At 52.5% G+C, this 20,529-nt stretch overlaps 2 protein-coding genes across 14 annotated transcripts in view; one reads left to right on the top strand and one right to left on the bottom strand.

Moving 5' to 3' along the window:
• The window catches only part of USO1 (USO1 vesicle transport factor), a 35,007-nt gene extending 26,136 nt beyond the window's left edge, over positions 1-8,871 (bottom strand). For 7 of the 11 annotated variants that reach the window (XM_054824128.1, XM_054824125.1, XM_054824127.1 and 4 more), the window contains exons 1-4: positions 5,865-6,020; positions 5,254-5,340; positions 5,067-5,131; positions 1,293-1,372 (exon numbers count right to left, since the gene is read on the bottom strand). In XM_054824128.1, coding sequence (XP_054680103.1) covers positions 1,293-1,372; positions 5,067-5,131; positions 5,254-5,340; positions 5,865-5,930 — 298 coding nt within the window. In that variant the 5' untranslated portion in view covers positions 5,931-6,020. Of the gene's footprint in view, positions 1-1,292; positions 1,373-5,066; positions 5,132-5,253; positions 5,341-5,864; positions 6,021-8,701 lie in introns of those variants that run through there. The other 4 variants (XM_054824129.1, XM_054824132.1, XM_054824133.1 and 1 more) reach the window with 4 other exon arrangements.
• G3BP2 (G3BP stress granule assembly factor 2) overlaps positions 6,095-20,529 on the top strand; it is a 31,824-nt gene continuing 17,389 nt past the window's right edge. Inside the window, exons 1-4 of one of the 3 annotated variants that reach the window (XM_054824143.1) lie at positions 6,095-6,403; positions 6,761-6,918; positions 7,281-7,384; positions 18,256-18,374. In XM_054824143.1, the coding sequence (XP_054680118.1) occupies positions 18,280-18,374 (95 nt within the window). In that variant the 5' untranslated portion in view covers positions 6,095-6,403; positions 6,761-6,918; positions 7,281-7,384; positions 18,256-18,279. Of the gene's footprint in view, positions 6,404-6,760; positions 6,919-7,280; positions 7,385-9,157; positions 9,402-18,255; positions 18,375-20,529 lie in introns of those variants that run through there. The other 2 variants (XM_054824141.1, XM_054824142.1) reach the window with 2 other exon arrangements.

A 20,529-nucleotide genomic window follows, 5' to 3' on the forward strand; every position in this document is an offset into this window, starting at 1 on the left:
GCACTCCACTACGTGTAACGCAAACTGAAAAGTGAGATGGAAGCACTGTCAAGGACTAGAAACACTCTCGAGGTCCACGGCAAAGGCAGGGTGCTTTGAACATCTTAAAAGTAGCCTTCTGCTGACACTGCATTCATGCTCGCCCAAGTAGTCTGATTTTTTGGGGACAGCTGGTACGATGGACTTTCACGTTCCTTCACCCAAAAGCAGAATGGATACCCTCCAAGTCGTTTTATTGGTTGCTGATGTTTTCCTCTTCGAGCCTCCAAAAGCCAGCCTACAGCCATTTGGCTGAGATTACTAATTTAAACAGTGATCAAGCCAAGACCTGATTTGCAAATACTAACAGAAGAGGTTTTCCACGTAACGCCTGCATCTGACAGACATCCCTCTGGCTCCCAAGCTAGCACTTGCACGGCCTTCAGCCAGATCCCGTCTCCATTCTCTAGACATGTCCTTGATGCTAAAAACAGGGAAAATGGGAGCATCCTGCCATCCACACCTTTCAAGAGCCTGAAACCATTATAATCCACAGCTGGTTTACTTGCCAGAGGCACCTGGCTCTTCTTGACTCTGGGCACTTGCAGTTCCTATTTACGTATTTAGTTTTAGGAACGTTCTTCTTGCCCGAGCCCGCTTTGGCTTACTGTTGTCATTTTCTGCAGAGTACCGATGTTTCTGTGAAATACGGGGTTATTTTTAAGAGCTGCCACCATTTCATCGGCCTTTGAAACCAGTTCTGATGGCCTACCAAGAAAGGCCTTGGAAAATAAAATGAAGGCAGGAGAGGCAGAGAGTTCCACAGCCTAGCTGCATAGCAGCTACTTCTCCATCTAATATCTTGGGACAGGCAGGCAGAGGCTCTTTCTCAAATGCCACAGCAGGGCTGGAAAAGAGGGGCTTTCACATTTACATATAGCCACCTGAGATTTTATCTCTCCATATCCTTGTTAAATCATCAGTCACACCCCATTTGACATTAACAGCCAGAACTGTCCTTTCCCAATAGCAAAGAATGACTCCATTCTTTATTTACAAACATTAAACAATCAATTATCCCATTCCAACCTGGCTGCTGTTCACATAGCTTTTAAAAGTAATAAGCAGGAGATCCAGTATACCTTTAACGCAAGCTGCGTACAACAGGCTTTTAGCGCTGTCGGAACAGCTACGTAATAACAAAGTGGGTCTCAGCATTAGTAAATCACAGAGCATTACAGTTTATAATTTGAACAAAACCACCAAGGAAAGGACCCCGACAGTTAATACAACTATTACTACCGAGCACTTACCTTGCTCCTCCTCTTCTAGGTCATTCGATATTACATTGTAGAGAGTGTCCAAGGCATAGCCAATTATTTCAGAATCTGAACTGCAAATGAAAGAACCACTTTTCTTTAATGACTTATTTCCAACTACTCTTACAACATTGTTTTTCTGCACAGGCAGTTCCCTTTGCAGCATTAGATTAAGCGAGAGGGACTGATGTTGACAGATATTGTCTAATACCGTGTAACCACGAGCTGCCCGGTCCCTGAATGGAGTCAAACTCCTTTTCCCGGTTCCACCCCCTCAGGTGGCCACATCCAGAAAGTCTGGTGACGCACCATGACCTCAGGAAGCCTCACTGTAAGCGTGCCTTCCACTTCCCACGTCACTCCTTCCAACCTGCTCCTCAAGTATACCAGGAGAAGTCTCTGGGAGGGACTGGGATCCCTTCCCAGGGAGTCGCCCAGGGAGCTGCAGAGAAGCTTCAGCACCATCCCAGCAAAGACCCTCCCCGCTACCCCGTGAGCGAGAACCCGGGGCCAAAAGCTTGCGCTCCATCTGAACGCGCGGACAAGACCTGCGGACTCTCTCGAACGGGCCAGCCTCCGTGTCACCAACTCCTCGGACTACACCCAACTATTAGGGTTTTTTCAACCCCAGGCGTCCCCAGGAAGTTGCTGGGCAGCCAGTCTAACCCCAAAGCATTAGTTCACCTGCTTACACCAAGACTCTTCTCTTACTACGCCCTGCTTTGAGAGAGACTTGTTTCTTCTGCATTACGAAGACCAAACAATGTGTAAACCCTATGCTACAACAAAGACACAGTGCAAGAGTTTGGGGGGAACGTAAGTGTTTTTGCTGCTTGCTTTGTTGCTAAAAAACCAGAAAAGTATGAAAGCACAGCTGGTCAAAAAATAAAGGTAAATAAAACCTAACATCACAAAGGAAGGCACCTCAGAGTGCACAGGGACACACCTCTCAGCTATTTTCATGTCTTGCCCGAGCATCAGAAGAGCACGCTGTTAAAACAAGACCTCCCATTCAAACTTTTAAGTATTTGCTTTCACTGATCTCCGAGGCATACAAAGTAAGGCCTCCACACCAAAGATAAATTTGCATTTTAAGAAGCTACCGGGCCGGTTCAGAGCAGAAATCTAAAAACCAACCTAACCAGCAATCTTAAAAGCTAAGCCTTAATTGAGGCCAGCTATCTCTGCTAGACCACTAATTAAAGATGACAGACCTACAGCAGTTGTTGCAACCAAGAAAACCAGAGGTGCCTCAAAGAGGTCCACCAGCTTTGGGAAGACAGAAGGGAGCAATGCGTGCCTACGTTTCTTTTATCACTACAGCAAGGGCCTTAGCGAGCCGTCCACGTGACACCTCACCCCCTTTTCTACGACTCTCATGTTAAATGAAAAGCTAGAAATAATCAGGTGTCAGGGTAGTTTGTTCTTTCACTTTGGGTCTTGACTCAAATCCTTGTCCTGCTGACGTCCTCCCAGGACACGTGCATTACTGGGCTGTAATGGACGCAAAAGGGGAAAAAATTATCTCCTCCTCCGCCCAACCGTCAGTCAACGCAAGTACAGGAAGCTCTCAGTCCGTGTAAACGGTCTCATCCAGCGGGTACGCTCAGATTTCCAGCCTGCTCATGTCTTCCCTTTATTGTAATCTTAGGTCTTCAACACAATACTACAAAGCCCATGGTTTCCTTTTCATCTAACTGAAACAATTCCACATCTGAAAAACACGCAAAAATTAGTTCCTGGAGACTTAAAAAAGCAAACCCAAGCTGCAGCTTAAGATCGCACAGTTGTGCATCTTGAACTATTCTATTCATTTTTGGTAAATAGCTAAGAGGAAAGGGTGTTTGCACTTGTCACTGTTCTCACGTTCCAGTGCTCTGTACGCCAGCTATCCATTCCACACAGGCACTCCGTGAATTCAGAGCCCCGTGCCCGCTGCCGGTTCCTCCTCCGTAAGTCTTTCCACCCAGACACCCCATCCCTGCAGAAAAGGCTGGAGAGCAGATTAAGCCTCACCTGATACAGCCCAACCCAGCCCTGCTTCTACTCCCCTGGGAACTAAGAGGGGGAATCCCATGGATGACGTTCCCACTCTGATGCACACAAAACACAGCAACTGCAGGCGTACATCCAGGACAACAGGCAGACAGGTGCGTAACACCTCCGGTCAGTAAGATAGCAACCACTAGCAGCTTCACAGCCAAAAAGCTTCACCTCGGGACACGCTGGCTTTGATTTGCATTCCTGCAGCTGAAGGAGCCCCCCACGCCTCACCTCTACAATCGCCGACACCAAACAGCACACTCGCACCACCTGAACCACAGACCTGAACTTCACAGACACCAGGGCTCCAACGAGACCTCTCCCAAAAGAGCCGCAGCATACAACAGGTAGGCCAGCTGACGTGCTGCTCCGCCACAGGACGTGTAATAGGAAATCTCCCTATCCACGTTGCATTGAAGACAGCATTTTTTCCAGCTGAAAACCCAAAACCCATGAAGATGCACATACTGGTGTTTGAACTGCAGCCCGAGTCACACAAGACACCCGCACAGAGCCCCAGCACGCACAAATTCCAAAGGGACAACTGGAGCCCAAAAAGCACAGAAAAGCTCTCGGGTTCCTGCCCTGAAGGTTCGCCTCTCGAGGGAAAGGAGATCAGCAGAGCCCCGCCTCCCTTCTCAAAGTTCAAATCTGGCCTCGAGAGCAGATAAGTGGATGAAAGCAGGCTCCTTGACCTCATTTTTTGAAGGGCGTCCCCTTCACATCAGTGACAGTTACTTCTATCACCTTCCCTTTTACTGTTTGCATCGTACAAGTTGCATGCGCGCCAGACGTTCGTTCCTAACGACCCAGCCAACGGAATGGAAATGACACGTCCTTCTACCGCTGAACCGCTGCTGTCCAAGTTCTCCTTTGTCTGGACATCAGAAGATGCTTCCCGTGTACGTGCATACAGGTAGCCCAGACAGGCCCTTAGGACCGCTATGGTGGTGCGTAGATGGTTACCAGCTTGACGTTCAAACCGAGACCGAAAGACAGTCGCAAGACACTTGCCTACCTAAGCACCGAGACTGTGCGCTGTTTGCGGCTTGAATCAGAGCACTGCAAGCAGGTTCCAAGTTACAACACGCAGGTACTATCCAGTACAGCGGTGCGATCAATTGCACAAAGAGATGGACAGCAAAGGTATTTTAAATGCTGGGTTGCATAAATACGACATTCTAGTCCACGTAAAGTCTTCAAACTAGTGTCATCTGCCTGAACAGCTGCCCTGGAGTCCAGCTCTCCTATTTACTTGAACCCTTCAATATAATATAAGTGCCTGCATTACTCCCGATGACAGAATTCTTCTACCAATTCACTTGGTGCACACACCTGAGAACACACACTTGTGCTGACTGCCTTCATCTCCTCTTAATTCTGCCTGCTTCACCTTTTGCCCAGCACCAGGCTGACTCGGTTATTTCAAATACGGTATTTAACGAGCACTGTCACTTTGGCTTTACCTTCCCGCAGTACTGGAAACTGACCATGGAGAACTGGTCCTTCCGCCCCTCATTCAATTTCCTGGAATTCTGTTCTTTTCATCTCTGAGTAAGTTGGTGATCGTAAGAAGCCACCGTGACAGAAGAGTTGTTAGGAACCCAGCTCCCCCTCCTAGTTTTATCGGTACCCAGAGCCGAGCCTGCGTTTGTCCGTGCCAGCAGCAGGGAAGGGTCGGGGGATCGGCTGGCGGCGGCTGCCCGCAGTCGGCAACGTGCTTACCGGTCGGTCTGAAGAACGTGGATGAGATGTTCCATGGCCTGTATGCCCACCTCCAATCGGTATTTCTGTTCGGAGAAAAATGCAGCAGTTAACGGACTAGCCCACAGTCCAAACAACGCTTTTTAAGCAATACGTCACAAAACTATTAAAAACCCACGCGGCTCCCATCAGGAGGTTCGTTCCTTACCTTGGATAATGACTTAAGAGCACGTACAGCATCCCTCCGGTCGTCCAGCAGAGTGGAAGAAGCTACGCGGTCACACAGCTTCTGAATCTGGAAACGGACGAGACAGGCGTGACGGGGGACGGCGCGGTGACACGGGACAGCGTGACACGACCAGACCACGTAACCGGTTCCCAGCGGCTCCGGGCCGCGGCTGGCGTCAGTCACGGCAGGGGAGAGCCCTGAAGCCCCGGGCGCCAGCGGGCACTTCCCCTCCGGAGCGGCACAAGGCCCTGCGCAGCCCCGGCACTGCCCGAGCACCGCGACCCCGCCGCGGACCGGCGCCAGGAGCTCGGCACGGCTCCCGGCACGGAGCGGCAAGGAGCCGGCCCCTGCCCGGCCCGGCCTCCCGAGCAGGCGGGACGAGCTGTCACCGCCCGCCGCCGAGGCAGCGCGGGGGCCGCCCCTCGACAGACCGCCGGCCGGACCCTCGGGCCGCCCCCCCCCCCGCCTCCCCGGCCGCGGCCCCGCCGAAAGCGACCCGGGCGGGGCCCCGCTGCCGCCGGCTCCCTGCGCACCGCCGCGGGCAGCCGGCAGCACGTAGGCCCCGCCGGGCCCCGGCCCGCCCCGCTCACCGTCTCGGCGCCGGAGGGCTGCGGCCCGGCGCTGGGGCCGCCCATGACGCCCCGCAAGAAGTTCATGGCGGCTCGGCGCGGCCCGCGCAGCTCGCCCCGCGCCCCCGGCCCGTCGCTCCCGCACCCGCCCCCGCCACGGAAACGGCCCCGCGCCTGCGCCGCGACGTGGCACCGACGTGGCCACCGGGCGGTCAGGGGCGGGGCCGGGCCGGAGCCCCGCCCCCCGCGGCAGCGCCCACGCCCGGTGGCGGCAGGGAGGACCGGGGGCTCGGCTCCGCTTACCCCGCTGCCGGTCCGTCCGCACGCTGCACCGGGGTGACGGCGCTCCGGCCCTGCTGCCCGCTCTCTGCCCGCCAGCCGGCTGCGGCGGCTCCTCCCAGCCCCAGTCGGCGGAGCCGCAACCCCTCCTTCCCGTCGGCGAGCCCGTCAGACGCGGTACAGCACCAGGACCCAGCTCCGCCGCCGTTGCCGGATTCGTCCCAGCGGACAGTGCTTTTTGCCGTAGGTGTTGGCTACCGACCTCTCCGCCTGCAGCTGGAGTGAGTAGCGAAGAGCCCTGCATACCGCGTCAGTTAGCAGAAGGTTTTGCTCCATGTTGTTCCTCCCGCGGGGGCTGGGGACATGAACCTGCCTAAAACCCAGCACCCCTGTAACCCAGTTCCCCCCAGCACCTCGGGGGTCTGGGTCCAGAACCACCCCACCACCAGCCCTAAGGCTTGCACCTCAAATGGTGTTTGCTTAGAATGGACAAGGAGAATGCAGTAACAACCCCTAGCTAGAAGGAAATTACTGTATTACCTTTTTGGAACATTACTCTGTGAGAAACAGCACCTTAGCCTGAATCATCGCTGGCATCTGGCTGAGACAAAAGCACTAAGTAGTTAACTTTCTTTCAGACGCTGTATTTCCCCTCATTGGATGCTACTGCAGCACTCGGAGTCTTCCTGCTGAGAAGAGCAGCCAAGCAGCAGCACTCCAGGCACTGCCTCTGCACCTCCGCTCCCAGCCCGACACCGCCCTCCTGATGGCTACTACCCATACCTCTGTCCTTTTGGTACGATTTTGTTTTGTCTCCATATCCCATTACAGCAAGTTTTATAGCAACAACAGCTAATTAGCACAGAAAGGAACTGATCGTCTTACTCAGGACCAGAACTAGTTCATTTCATTCCAGGGAGAGAATCCCTCTGACATGGCAATTTAACTTAAGGGCTTTGGGGATTTTAATTTCCCCATCAACTAAAAATTGAAATCAACATTTTCAATTAAAATATGTAATTGAAACTAAACATTTACTCTTTTCATATTTTAAAACTAAGAGCTTCCTCCCCCATCTAACACCAGACACTGAAAATCAATGCATTTGTCTAAAAAGCTATCGCAGCAGTCATTACAAAATAGGCTTTTGTCAAGCAGGTTCGTTGCTTTCTAACTGCGTTTGTTGTGACATCAAACGAAGCCTGAGCACCTCCAGTCCTTGAGAAGCTACGTAGGCTTTGGGACACAGCAAACCCCTCAAGGTAATGAAAAGATGCAGAGCAGTCACATCCCCTTGCTGCATTACTTCACACACACCAACCCCAATTCATCTCTCACCTGCCCTGCTTTCTCCTTGAGGGAAACACCTCACCTTGGCAGCTGCCTTTTCCCCAGCATCACCTTCCACAGGGGGCACGAAAACCCAAACTTATCCTAAAACTCAACTTACCAAGTGCTGTGCTGTGCCACCCGGAACCTACCAAAACCCCGTGGCTGCTGCGGGCTTCCTTCTCCCCTGACCCTGTTTTGTCGCCAGCACAGGGAGCAGAGGGTTTCTACCTTGCTGGGCAGCAAGGAGACTTTCCGTGAGGTTTACTCACCACGTAACCAGGTGCTTTACAGCCAAGGCAGCCATGTCAGCTGTTTTGTGAGCCCGAGCAGGACAAAGCCAGCCTGCAGTCACAGCACACACCTAACACTGCCTGACCTGGAAGGGCTTTGCATCCCTGATGCTGTTCACCCACTTCCCCTCCCCAGCACCAAGCAGGCTTATCAAAACCGAGCTGGAGCCAGCTCACTCAGCTGTCCTAGTCTGTGAAATCCTGGGATGCTCTCTTCTACTTCCTCACCCAGTAGCAGAGAAACAGCATTTTTTTCTAAGAAAAAAAAGTCTTTTTCCTAAATCAAAGGCCTCTGGATACCCTAAAGGTTAGGACAGGATCCCCCGCTCCCCACAGGGATGTTCGAGGTTCTCACCTGCCTGGGCCAGGGGCAGACGCAAACCCCAGGACCCATGGGAAATGCTCAGGTTGGGCATAAGGACATACTGACCCTCACCCCAAACAAACCAACCAAAACCAGGTTCTCCCACCAAAGAGAGTTCTTTATTTCAAAGTTTTCCATCCATACGTATATGGCCTCAGGGCACCCAAGTGACTTCTCTGCAAGAACAAGGTTTAACGCGCCCCGATGGCCCCACAGGCACCCGGCAGAGCCCGCTCCGCGCAGGGCTGGGAGACACAACGCGCTCCGGGGTCCAGCTTTTATTGCGGGGCAAGGGAGCGCTGACTGCGGGGGTCCCAGGCATTGCTTATTCGCGCTCTCGGCACGACTAACGGACTAACGGACTGGGAACCGAGCGGGGACGGGACCGAGACACGGGGAAGACGGCGCTGAGCACAGCCCTTACGGTGCTGCGGGCCACCCCGCGGGCACCACAGCCTCGCCCCGCTCACAAGCGGCCCGACTCCCGGGAGAACCCCGGGCTGCTCGCGTCCAGCCGCGCCGCCGCCACGGACACCCGGGCCCGGCCTCCGCCACGGGTGACGGCGCGGTAAGAAGCCGCCGTACAAACATACCTTCCTGGGTACGGGCGGCACGGCGGGCTCGCTCAGACACGGAGCGCGGGGCGGCCGGGAGGGGAGCTGCGGGGACCGCGCACCCACGGGTACCGCCAGCCAACCAGCCCCGGCGCGGGGCTCCCTGCCGCGGACACGCTGCCTGCGCTACGGCCGGGGCCGAAACCGGAACGCTCCCCGCGGCGCCCGTTAAAGGCCGCTCGCCCCGCCCCACGCCCCGCCCCACGCCGCTCGCCCCGCCCCACGCCCCCGCGCCACGCCCCCGCGCCACGCCCCACGGCCGCTCGGCGGGAAGCGTGCGCCCCGACAGACGTCACGGCGGAACGGCGGCGTGATTGGCGAAGAGCGGCCGGAGAGAGCCCCGCCCCGCGCGGGCAGAGCGCAGACACCTCGGGCCGCGCAGGCGCGGCCACCGCCCCCTCGCCTCCCCGCCCCGCCCCCCCGCTGCTCGCCCCGCCCGCGCCCTCCCGCCGCGCAGGCGCGCACGCACGCACGCACGCACGCACAGGCACGCGCGCACGGGAGCCCCGGCCGCCCCTCCCCCGCCGGCCGTGACACCGCCGCCGCGCCCCGCTCGCCCCGCTCGCCCCGTCCTGCCGCCGCCGCGGGACACGCCGAGGGACACGCTCGCCGCGCCCCACACCGAGCAGGCCCTGGGCGGGACGTGCCCCGGCCCGGCGCACCGAGACTTTTTCCCTAGGTGAGCGATGGGGGGATCGCGGGTAGGCCCCGCCGCGGCGGGGCGGGGGGAGGATGTGGGGGTGAGGGGAGGGTGGCCGTTTAACGGTCGCGGCGCGCGCGGGGCGGCAGCGCCCCTGGGCCCGGCTTTGCCCTTCGGCGCCCGCCCCGCCTCGTCGCGGCCGGGCCCGGCTGCTGGCTCCCGGCCCGGGCCCTCGCCCGGTGCGTGTGGCGCGGGGGCGGCGGAGCCGGGCCGGGAGGGGGAGGACGGGAGGGGAGTGGAGGGGGGGGCCTTTTGTTCGCCATCACCTTGGCGGCGTGTCGCCCGCCCGCGATCGCTCTTCCGCCTCGCCCCGGGCGGCGGGGGAGGCCGGGAACGGCGCCCCCTCGCCCGCCGCTTCCAGGCGCGAGGCCCCGCGTTCCGCCGTGCTGGCTGTGGCGGTGGCCCTGCGCTCGCCTCTCCCGGCTCGCCTCATGCATTGCCTTGCAGGGGCCTCTAGAGGTGCCCGGCCTCGGGCGTGTGCGGGATGCCGCTTCCTCTGCCTCGCTGGCGCTGCAGAACCGACCTCGGCTTCCCCTCCGCGGCTCCGCCAGCCCTCCCTCGCCCTTACCGGTTGGTACCGCCATGGCAGCGCTGGCTGCAACACCGCTCCAGCTCTGCGGACCTCGCCTTTCCCCGCCACTTCTTTCCCCGATCGCAGCCTGAGCTGCTCCGCTGTCACGCGGAATATGGCCGAAGTCGTTGCGAGCACCTTTTATTCCGCAGATCCGGATGCCTTGAGTACATCTTCTCCGAGCTTCTCTCGTTTGTCTTCCGAGCTGGGCTCGGTGTGTTCTCGGGCTTCCGCTGCCCTTAGCCTCGGAGGGCTGGAGCAGAGGTCGGTGCAGTTCCGGTGCGGTGCGCAAGAGCATCCCCGCTCAAGGCTTCGAAATCCCTTGGTCAGTTGGGTGACGCCGGATCTTGAGCTTCATGCCAGGCACCGGTACATGAAAGAACTAAAGCGGTAGAGAACGAGGTTATTGTTTGATTCCAGCCAAAAAGACTTAGTCGGTCGCATAGGTGGTGTTCTGGGGGCCTGCCGTGTGGGTTTGGCAATTCCCGAGCCCTCTGTATTTTCTAGGCATTTCCAGTTCAGTGTGCAAGCGTTCTGCTTTGCTACGGAAAGAAGCGTAAAGCTGCCCAAGGTGGTTTTGATGCGTTGAGAAATAGGGTAAGTTATTTTGTTCCTTGCTCAGTTCTGCTGCACGTAGACTACTTAGACGCAACCTGTACGTTCAAAGCCAGCGCAGTATGCGTTGATCTGTAATGGGATGGAGGAGTATGAGGGGAGAGATACCCTCTCTAGATACCCTGAGTAAGCATTTATTCTTAGTCTGAAGCACTCTCCGCTGTCTCAGATATCTCAGGGGTTTTTCCATTTCTCTCACAGACGCTTGTGATTAGGGAGCAGTAGCAGAATAAAGATCGGTGACCAGTTGGAAGAAGTGGTTACTCTGCGGCATAGGTAGGCCGTGCCATCCTGCTCAGTGCTGTGTGGCACACTTCTCCTGAAGTCACACGGAGCAAGCGCCGCTATGTCCGCCCAAGTTCCTGAGAGCAGTATGGCTGGATTTTCATAGCGCTGCAGGGTTTGTCAGCTGGCCTTCTGAGCCCAGGACGTGTTGTTACTGACAAACCGGTATTGCTTTAGCTTCTGGAGTTAATTTATCATTAACGAGGCACTCTGTGTTCTTTGTGATCGTAAGTGTGCCTACAGGGCCGTACCTGCCCTAGGAAAGCCTTTCCATTCCTAAGGATTCTTTCTTGTTGTGCACCCTGGTAGCTTGGGCTCAAGAGAAGTAATCGGGGTTTACCACTTGAAATGTTCTTGTCACGTTCTGAGTGGCGAACGTGGGCTCGCTGTGCGGAGTTATCGTCTGTATCATATGATTTTTTCACTAGCAGAGTAAAATCTTTTCGGTGATAGCTAGCTTAAAGTGAACACAGAATGACCCGACCATCCAGTCTATCTATCCACCGGTGTCCTTTTGAATAAAATTTTTGCCTTTATGGAACTGTGGTTTCAAATGATACCTCTACTCTCACACTTAAATAATATTTTGCAGTGCTGAAAATATGCTGAGGAAACACAGAATGTTAACGCACAGTGTTGAATTCGAGTCTTCCTTCTTACCGCAGCAGTTGTGACACTGGATGTCGTTTCTTTCGAGAGTATTTGACAAATGAAGAACCGCATTGCAACTCAAGGAACGTGTGAAAAGATTAATATGTCACACTAATAGGTACATCTGATGAGATACCAGAAGAAAGGCACTGAACCTGGCGTTGGGTGATGACAGAGAGAGGCAGATGCAGCGGCTTCCCCGGACTGAGTGGTGCCCTTGGCTGCAGTCGCTGTCGTTACTGCTATTGGGGTGGCTGTCGGCTCTTCTGGGTGGTGCAGCTTTACTGCCCAAAAGATGGGCCCCTGTAGTGGTCAAGCCCCGAAAATACAGAGTGCTATTAAGCACCTCTCACAAAAAAAACCCCAGAAACAACCAAAAAAAAAACCCAACCCCAAAACAAAACAAAAAAACCCCAACCCGCTGGACAGCTTGATTTGAAAGAGCGGCATGCTGTGCCTTGGGGCTCAGCCAGTTCAGATTGTAGCGGATTAGGTAAAGGAGATCATAAAGTGAAGGGATGCTGGTAGATTATACAGGTTTGCTGGCCCTTACTGCAGATGGGGGATGATCTGAGTGCTTACCTCCCCGAGCACGAAAGAGGGAAGGTGGTTTCCGTACTGAACTGGGTCGTTTGGGACTTTCAGTTGCTCTTTTGGTATTTTCTCTTTTTAAGCGATGCTTGTTTTACTTTACCACGGAGAACCCGCCAGCCTTTGCAGGGCTGTATTACAGATGCCCTGGTTTGTGCCAGCTGGACCGTCGGTTGCCGTTCGGTTTTTCAGCTTTATTCAAGGTGTGGCTGCTCACGCAGTGGGTTGCAGTACTGGGATCTCAGTGACACCGATCGCGGCAGCAGGCACGCTCTTTGGGGCATTAGTTGATTGTCTGTGGTAGGAAATGCAGTTAAAAAGTGATAATCTGGATTTAGGAAAAACCTGTCCAAGATTGTGAAAGCTGCTCTCCCCTTCTGTCTTCCCTCGGCTCCTGTGGTGCGGGAAGCGGCACGGCGTCCCTCGTGGCTTTGCTTCGCGTGCTCGCTGTGCGGGGAGCATCGTTCTGATCCGCAAGAGCATTTTGCCAAATTTTATTTCAGTTTAAGTGGTATATTCAAGTTTCGATTTAAGTGGTATATTCAAATCTAATCAGCGACTCGGACGCGAGTTGCAGACGCGTGGATGTAAGAACGAGCCACGCCGTTGCAGATTTACGTAAAACTATAGCTCGCTATCTGTGTGCCTTCAGTCATGGACAGCTTGTTCTGTGGACGGATTGTTCAGAGGAGGAAATTTGCTTGTCAGTAAAACAAAATACTTTGCTTGCTTACAGTTTTTTAGCAAAGCAAATGGTGAGGGCAGCACCTCTCTGCCAGGATTGGTGAAGCATCCAGGCAGCATCGCTGCTGTTGGTCTTGGGTGAAACAGGATGGCGGTGGCTTTGAACTGCCTCTTTGGGCACAGCCAAAGGCTTTGTGCCAGAGTTTGTGCTCCGGATGCCTAAATTTGAGCACGTGTGCCACCATTCTGCAGCTCAGTCACGGCCTCAGGGGACTCGGTGCCTTGCACAGGTGACTAGTCACGCTTCCTTTTTCTGCGGGGCAAGGGAAATAGTAATGAGAAAGCTTACGTATATTTTAGGAGAAAAAGGCTTCTGTAACGTGAGAGCTGCTTATCGAGCAAGATGTATGGCAGCGAACTCAACGCATCGTGACCTTCAGAAACAAATTGCTGCTGCCCTCCCGTGCACACTGATGGCTGTTTGTTTTTATCTAGTCGAAGAAGTGACAAACACCGTTTAAGAAACAAAGTTTTATACATAAAGACCATTACGGGCTGAATGAATTTGCACACTATTAATTCAGCGTGGACTTGTTAAAGCATTGCGTAGCAGTTGGTTCCCAAGCACTTGGGCACAATAGTCCTAACGCGAGCCGTATCCCCTTAACAGTTTTATCTGGTTGCTGAGGTTAATTTCTGGCTTTATTTGTCACGGCTGGCATTTGTTATCCCAGGCCATCGAAAGTTGTTTCTGGCAGAGCTCAGGAAAGTCTCTAATAATCTTGTACCACAATCTAACAGAAGGTAGCTGGCATGTCGTCAGCAGAGTTAGATGAACGTTACGACTTATTTCGGCACTACCCGGCGTTGCTCTTGGTGTTGCTCTTTGGAGGAAAATACCCTTTCTGCTTTTGTTCGTTTGCTTATCTTTGCATGCAAATAACAATTCCTTTCTGTGCTGACTCTCCAGATGTTTTTGTTTTCTTGAGAGAAGCGAACGTGGAAATAGCTCCAGATAGGAACTTGGTTGTTTGAGGTAACGGTGACAAGCTTATCCGGTCCCACCTGTAGGCTTAAGTTGGTGTTAAGTGGCTGGGAACTTGAATAGTGCGCGTGGACGTGGCGAAAAGTATTGCACTGGTGCGTGTGCAGGTTCCTTCAGTTTTGGAGCCCGGTCCCTGGGGCGGGCGCCTCTGGGTCCTTCCCTCTGAGCCTTGTCTGGAGAAGAAAGGGATTCCATGTTTCCTCGGGTCCTCCAGCTTGAGAGTCCGTCACGAGATACATCTCCTGGCTGCCGGTTCTGCTTGGTTCGAGAATGCGCTGCAAATCCGTGCTGCCCTCCTGCTAGCGCAGGACTTGGAGGTGCCGAATAGGGTGGAAATTAAATCTGGTCGATTAATTGTGACGTCAGCTTGCTGTAGGCAGGTTACCTGCGGAGGAGCAGCGATTGCATGGGCGTTTGTGTTACCCTGTCTGTGTAGCTTATGGCTTTTATCAGCGTGCGTGAGGGAGGGGGGTTCTTTTAACGGTACGGTTGCACCGTAAAGAAACCAGCAGATAAATGTATGTGATTGCTGGTGTTTGCCATCTCAGTTTCACTATTTGGTTTCTGGCTAGGATGTGCCTTGCGCAGTAAGTTCTCATTAAGACGCTTCCCCAGTGGCTGCTCGGACTGATCTAAGGATGTGGCTCGTGTTATTCAAGTCAGAGGAGCGCTCAGGTTCGTCTGTCTTAGCTGTTATTCCTTGACTCGTGAGTACGGACCGATGAAAAGTGGAGAAATCGCTCTTACAGAGTACCTGTATCTACAGGGCTTCCCTCAGTGCCTGGTAAACGCGGAGGTGCCGTTCTTTGTAAGTTTGGACTCTCTGAATTGTTGATGCCGATGCCTTGGGTGTAGGCTTAAATTTCACTGGTGCCTTCACCTCCAAACCCCCGGGGCCTCCTAAGACTCGGATCCTTGACTTTAAGGAGGTGCTGTACTAATTGGGACATGTGGAGATTTTAATCTTTTATAAACCTGGTTTCATGGCACCCACGTCGGTAGCACGGAGTACCTGCGTTTTTATTTTACTGCCTCTTGATGGCCTGGAGACCTGAACAGTTCATTAAGCCTCTGGTACCCCTGCTGAGATCTGTGAGGAGATACGGAAAGGAAATAATACCGAGCCAGGTGAAGAACTGTACTGAGACGTCCTGTAAAATACTGATTCTCTGATGTAAATCAGTAGTGCTGTCACTTGAAATGTGGACGGCGCTCGTCTCTTCGAGCACGTAAACCAGCTTCTGAAGAATTGGCCGCGTGTGATCATCGCGCGCTCGCCTTTCTCAGATTATCTGGAAGGTTTCGGTGGCCTTTCCTGAAATAGCACAGCTTCCAGTGAAGAAAAGATCTAGCGCGATACAGATCTGATGTAGCGTAATGACTTGTCACAGATTATTATGTGTTGTACCCAGAGGCGTTTTCCGTGTTCCTTGTGGTATGCCAGCAATTTGTTAACATATGTACTTTGCTTATTGCTGTATTCATAAGGATGTGCGCTGGCTATGATCTGCTTTCTAATAGGGTCTTTAAAAAGAAAAAAAAAACGTGATGAAGCTCCGTCCTTGTGCACTCTCACAAACGCTTGCGGTGAAGTTCGTATCGCCAATTTTATGTTCGGCATCTGCTCGTGGGGCAGGGGAGCAAAAAAAAAGAATAGTCTCGCCTGTAGAAACTGAGGTCCTTGTTCTGCGACGGTAGGTTTCGAAGTAAAATTCCCGCGCGCGTGCCGTTGCCGTAGCGCGAGTCGTGTTAGGAAGATCCCCAAATCGCTCAGATTGTGTTTCTTTGGAGGTTCCCACTCTGAACGTGCACAGAGCTCGAGCCTTTGATGTCCCTTAGTATTCTTGACCTTTGGATTTGGGTCTGATTATCAAAACAACTTCCCCTGGGGCTTCCCAGGAGTCACAACTACTACTGTGCTTTAGAGTCTTGAAGGTTATAATAGGCATTTCAGATAATCCTAAAATAAGTGTTCTGATTTCTTATCTCCAAGTTCAAAACTTGTATTTCGGGCTTTGCCTGCTGCCTTGCCTGCAAGTTTTTGAGACCATTGCCTCAAGCGCAATTCCTGGCTAACTCTACTGGGAACAGTTCTTGGTATTGCCTTGAGGCTTGCCTTGCTGCGGTGAGATTATTTTGACAGTCCATTAAGCGTAAACCGAGCCAAGTATTTGGGCTTTTTTCTTCAGAGTTCCTTTTGGACGCAGCATCTGACGTGTGTGTGGCACCGTTACCGTGTATGTTCTACCTCTGGGCCAGGCCCTCCTTGCGCTGAGATGTACCTCATGTGCTTTATGTCCTGTCCGGCTGTAATCGCAAGCAGTCCTTTGTACTGGCCCTTGGCTTGGATGCATGAGCCGAGGTTATTCTGGTGGGAAAACAAAAGTCTTGTTCTGGGATTATCTCCCAGGATGGAAACTTGGGGTTTTGACTTGGTTGTCTTTGCCTGCTGCCTTGCCTGCACATTAGGGTTTTTGAGAGAGAAAGTAGATGACGCTCTCTTTAGAGAACTGGCGGAATCTCCTGATGGCAGACGCTGGTGTTCACGGGTGAGGTCAGCCTTCCTGACGTGAGCTGGAAGAAGCAGCGTGTCGGGTGCTGGCAAGCCACCAGAAAGACTTCCCTAGCGCCGAAGATTGTCGTATGACATGGGTGATCTGCGAGACAGTACGGATGGGTAGGAGCGCAGCGAGGAAAACTAAGGCCCGTCGGAGGCAGGGGGAAGCGGGGGAATTACGGGTTGGCTGGCTTCTCCTTGATCCCTGGGAAGGCTTGTAAAGCAAATCCAGGATCCCTGAAGGACAAGAAGGCGTTTAGAAGGCAGATTTACTAAGGACAAGTTCTAACTGACCAAACAGCTCGCCTTCTGCGATGACACGAATGGCTCCGAGGGCGGGGAAAGTGCAACAGATGTGGTTTACCTTGATTTCAGCCAGGCCTTGCTTTTCTGTAATACCCTTGGAACCAAACTGGACAGCTACGGGGAGCGATACAAAGTCCAACTGGTAGCTGGCTGCTTGCGAAGTTTCTCCAGGGGCGGTACCGGGGCCGATGCTGTTTAACACCTTTGTCGTGACCTGGATGATGGGCTAAAGTGATCGGCAACAAGTTTCTGGAGGGGTAGGCTGGAGAAATAGCTGCCGGGAACATCACAAAGTTCAATAAAGGCAAATTCCCAAGTTCTGCACGCGCGTGGAAAAAACGTGTGCGTAAGTAAAGGCTGGGAAACAACCGAGTACGAAGCAGCTTTGCACAAAGGGACGTTGATGTCCTGGCAGAAAAGTTGAACTTGCGTCAGCGGCGTCCCTTTGCAGTGATGAAGGGTGGCTGTGTCCTGGGCTGTAGGGAGCAGAAGTGATTCTTCTTTTCCATTCGGACTCTTGCGACACCCAGACCCAGAGTATTGCTCCCAGTTTGAACAACTCCTTACAGAACAGAAGCCAACACGCAGGAATGGGGTCAGGTGCAGGATCGCCAGGATTGTTAGAGGATCAGAGCACCGGGGGAGAGGAAACACGGCGAGGGCTGGACTTGCTCAGCCTGCAGAGCCAAGGACCAAAGCAGGGGGGTGAGATGTTACCGCTGCCTTCAGCTGCCTGGTGGGAGGGTGCGGATCCGTACTTGTTGAGGTGCACCGCGTTAACGTGATGGCCGATGGGCACAAATGGCCGGCGGAAGTTCTGTTCGCGTGTTCAGGAATAACCTTGTTCAGAACTTGCTCTAAGGAGAGCAACGCATTAGAAACTGGTCGTGCTTTGTGCCCGGGGTTGAACCGGGTGAGCCCCAGAAGTCCTTTCCAACCTAAATTATCCCATGCCAAATGTGCAGTGCCGTTAGCTTGGACAAGTAGTGCCTAAGGCTTTGGTCATCTGAGGCGTAAAGGTTTCCCTTCCCAGTCCGCAGGGAATGCGAATCCAGCCCTCGTAATTACTTTAGAATATTGGTGCTACCATCTGCGTGTTACAGAGGCGACGGTGGCCTTTTCAGGCTGACGTGCTTTGGGACAAAGGAACGGTCCCGCCTGACTCCAGAAAGCGTTCTCCTGGTCGGCTTGCAGTGCTCTTGAACTTGGGTTTTTCATTGTTGGTCAGTTTTTTCCCAAAGAGTAAAATAGATGGTGCGAGACGTTTTTAACAGGGTTTTTGTTTGTTTGTTTGGGGTTTCCGAGCACCTATTCTGTAAGGGACTTGGTTTCCACTGTTCCCTCTTTGCCAACGTAACGCATGAATGGATGAACTCTTTTTATTTACTCAGAGGAGGTGGGGATGGCGTCCTGAATTGGTGGAGTAGGTCTGTGTGAACGAAGTGCATACCGTTATGCTCATCCTTTTTTGGGGAAGTTGTGATATACAGGGCTGCCTTGAAACTAACGTGCGTGTCTTTAATTACAGCATTTGACATTGCGTACCAAAGAAATGGTGATGGAGAAGCCAAGTCCCCTGCTGGTAGGGCGGGAGTTCGTGAGACAGTACTACACTCTGCTAAATAAAGCTCCTGACTTCTTGCACAGGTAACGCTTCCGCGTATCAAGTGACTAATGCGTTTGAACAGAAGTGTGCACCCTTCCTTATAACTCAGATAAACGTTAATTTCTGAGTATGGGAGGAAACGGAGCTGGCCAACTTTTGGGCTCTTGGAAAATATTTCATCTTACTGAAAATTCTTTAGGCCCTAGAACCAAGTCTGATCGTACGGATGTATGGCACGTTATCAAGGTATTTCCTGTATGGAAAAGCGAGCTCCTCCTCAGCTGATAAAATGGTAACGTAGGCATATTCCAGAAATACTTTTCTAAAAAGAAAAGTAAAGAAAATGGCAGAGGAAGCACTTGCATTTAGTACCCAAGACAAGCATGCTAATTATTTCAGGATAGCATCTTGTGCATTGCCTCTGAGAAGTTTTTATCTGGATTATGATTGGAGATTGAAGCATAAATGTCATGGCCCGGACAAGGTAGGTGGAAAATACAGTAGGTTTGGTTTTTGTTTTAACCTGTGTCCGCTATTTAAGTGGTACTCTGAATGTGTTTCTTGCTTCTTTTTTCTTTTCCTTTCTTTCCTTCCTTCTTTTTCTGGTTGGATTGGCCACATACAGCTTGTCACTTAAGATTTTGCATTTCCACATTTGGATTTGGAGCAGCACGGACTTGCACTAAGTAAAGGTCAAAGTAGCTTTGCCAGTGTATGAAAAGAAAAAAGCAATCACTGCTTGGGTCGGTCTTGTCTCAGGACTTGACACAGGGCTGATGATGAAAAATTGGACTGTTTGATTGAGAGCAGGTTAGAGCTCTCAGATGGCTTACTTAAGAATTCAGTCTTTTGAATAATGCCTCTTTTCATTTGTAGCTTTGAGGCAGGGAAAATGAGCGGTATCATTTTTACTTAAATCGCTGAACCACTGCGGAACTGTGTCGTTTTCTGTGTTTAAATCTGTTTTTAAGGTGTCTCAGCCATGTATGCCAGTCTTTCCTGATTTATGTTCAGTAATCTAGCAGAAGTCAAAAGCAGAGTTTTTAGCAATTGCAGAATTTTTCCTCACCCCCAAAACTTCAACAGATGAGTCAGATCAGATCAACAACCGGACAAGCATGTCCGTGTAACGCGTCGATACCTGCTGTACAAACCGGCAGCTCGCTCTGACCCAGAACTGCGTTCCTTGGGTACGTGTCACGCCCGGGTGTTTTCCCCGGTGCCTGGGAAAGGACCTCTTGCCCTGGGGTTACCTTCAGAGGCACCTCTTAGCCAGGTCTGTTAGCGTCTTGTCCACGTCCGTAACTACCCCTCGCCTGGGAAGGTCGGCAGTCGAAATTCTTTTCAGAGACTTAGAAAGGGTGTGACTATACCAGTTTTTCAAGGCAACAATTATGTTGTGAGCAAATGATGCAATGGAAATTCTGGTATCAGAACAGCAGGGTCATTTTGAATGATAGAAAAGCCCAAGTTAGTAAGAAAAGTTTCTTGTGAAGTGTGTTGTCACGGGGCTCTGAAACCCAGGAAGCGTTTGCATGAACAACAAGACCGAGAAGAGTTTATAAGGCATGATTAGTCCGTGCTTCACAGCTTAATACCAAAGGCAGAAGGAGAATTATATCGGTTCTGCAGTGCGATTGCCTTTTCCTTCTGTAACGTTTATTTTCAATGGCATTTAAATTGTATATTGGGGTAAATCAACCATCCCTCAAACTTGGTGTTGAAAATAGTCTTTGATTTTGCTCGTAAGAGCATTTACCTGGAATGGTAGTGACTGTAAGCTTGGCAGGATTTGGGGCGGGGGGTGTTTTGATTTAAGAATCAAAATTCTCTTGGTACATTTTTCCTCCCTCACCGCTTCAGTCGAAGAAGAGCAGCCAGCAGTTCCAGGTTTGCCTTCCCTCCTGCTTTCCCTTAGTATGGCAACATCACTTCCATTGCATCAGGATTGCACGGGCTCTGGGAGCAGTACGGAGCTGGCGTTCCCAGTACGTTTGGGATGTAGAGCGAGGTTTCCGGATTGGGGCGATAGGAAATTGGCAGAAGTGTGCATGTGAGGAAGAAAGGTGTCTGCAGAGACGTTTGGCCTGTCGAAGACAACTTTGGTGCTTTATAGGAGGTGCTAGGTGTTACTGCCACCCCTCTAAATCTCAAGCTTTATTCGAACAACTCTGAAACGCAACGTTCCAAATTATG

Source organism: Grus americana, chromosome 4 (genome assembly GCF_028858705.1).
Source record: "Grus americana isolate bGruAme1 chromosome 4, bGruAme1.mat, whole genome shotgun sequence".
NCBI lineage: Eukaryota > Metazoa > Chordata > Aves > Gruiformes > Gruidae > Grus > Grus americana.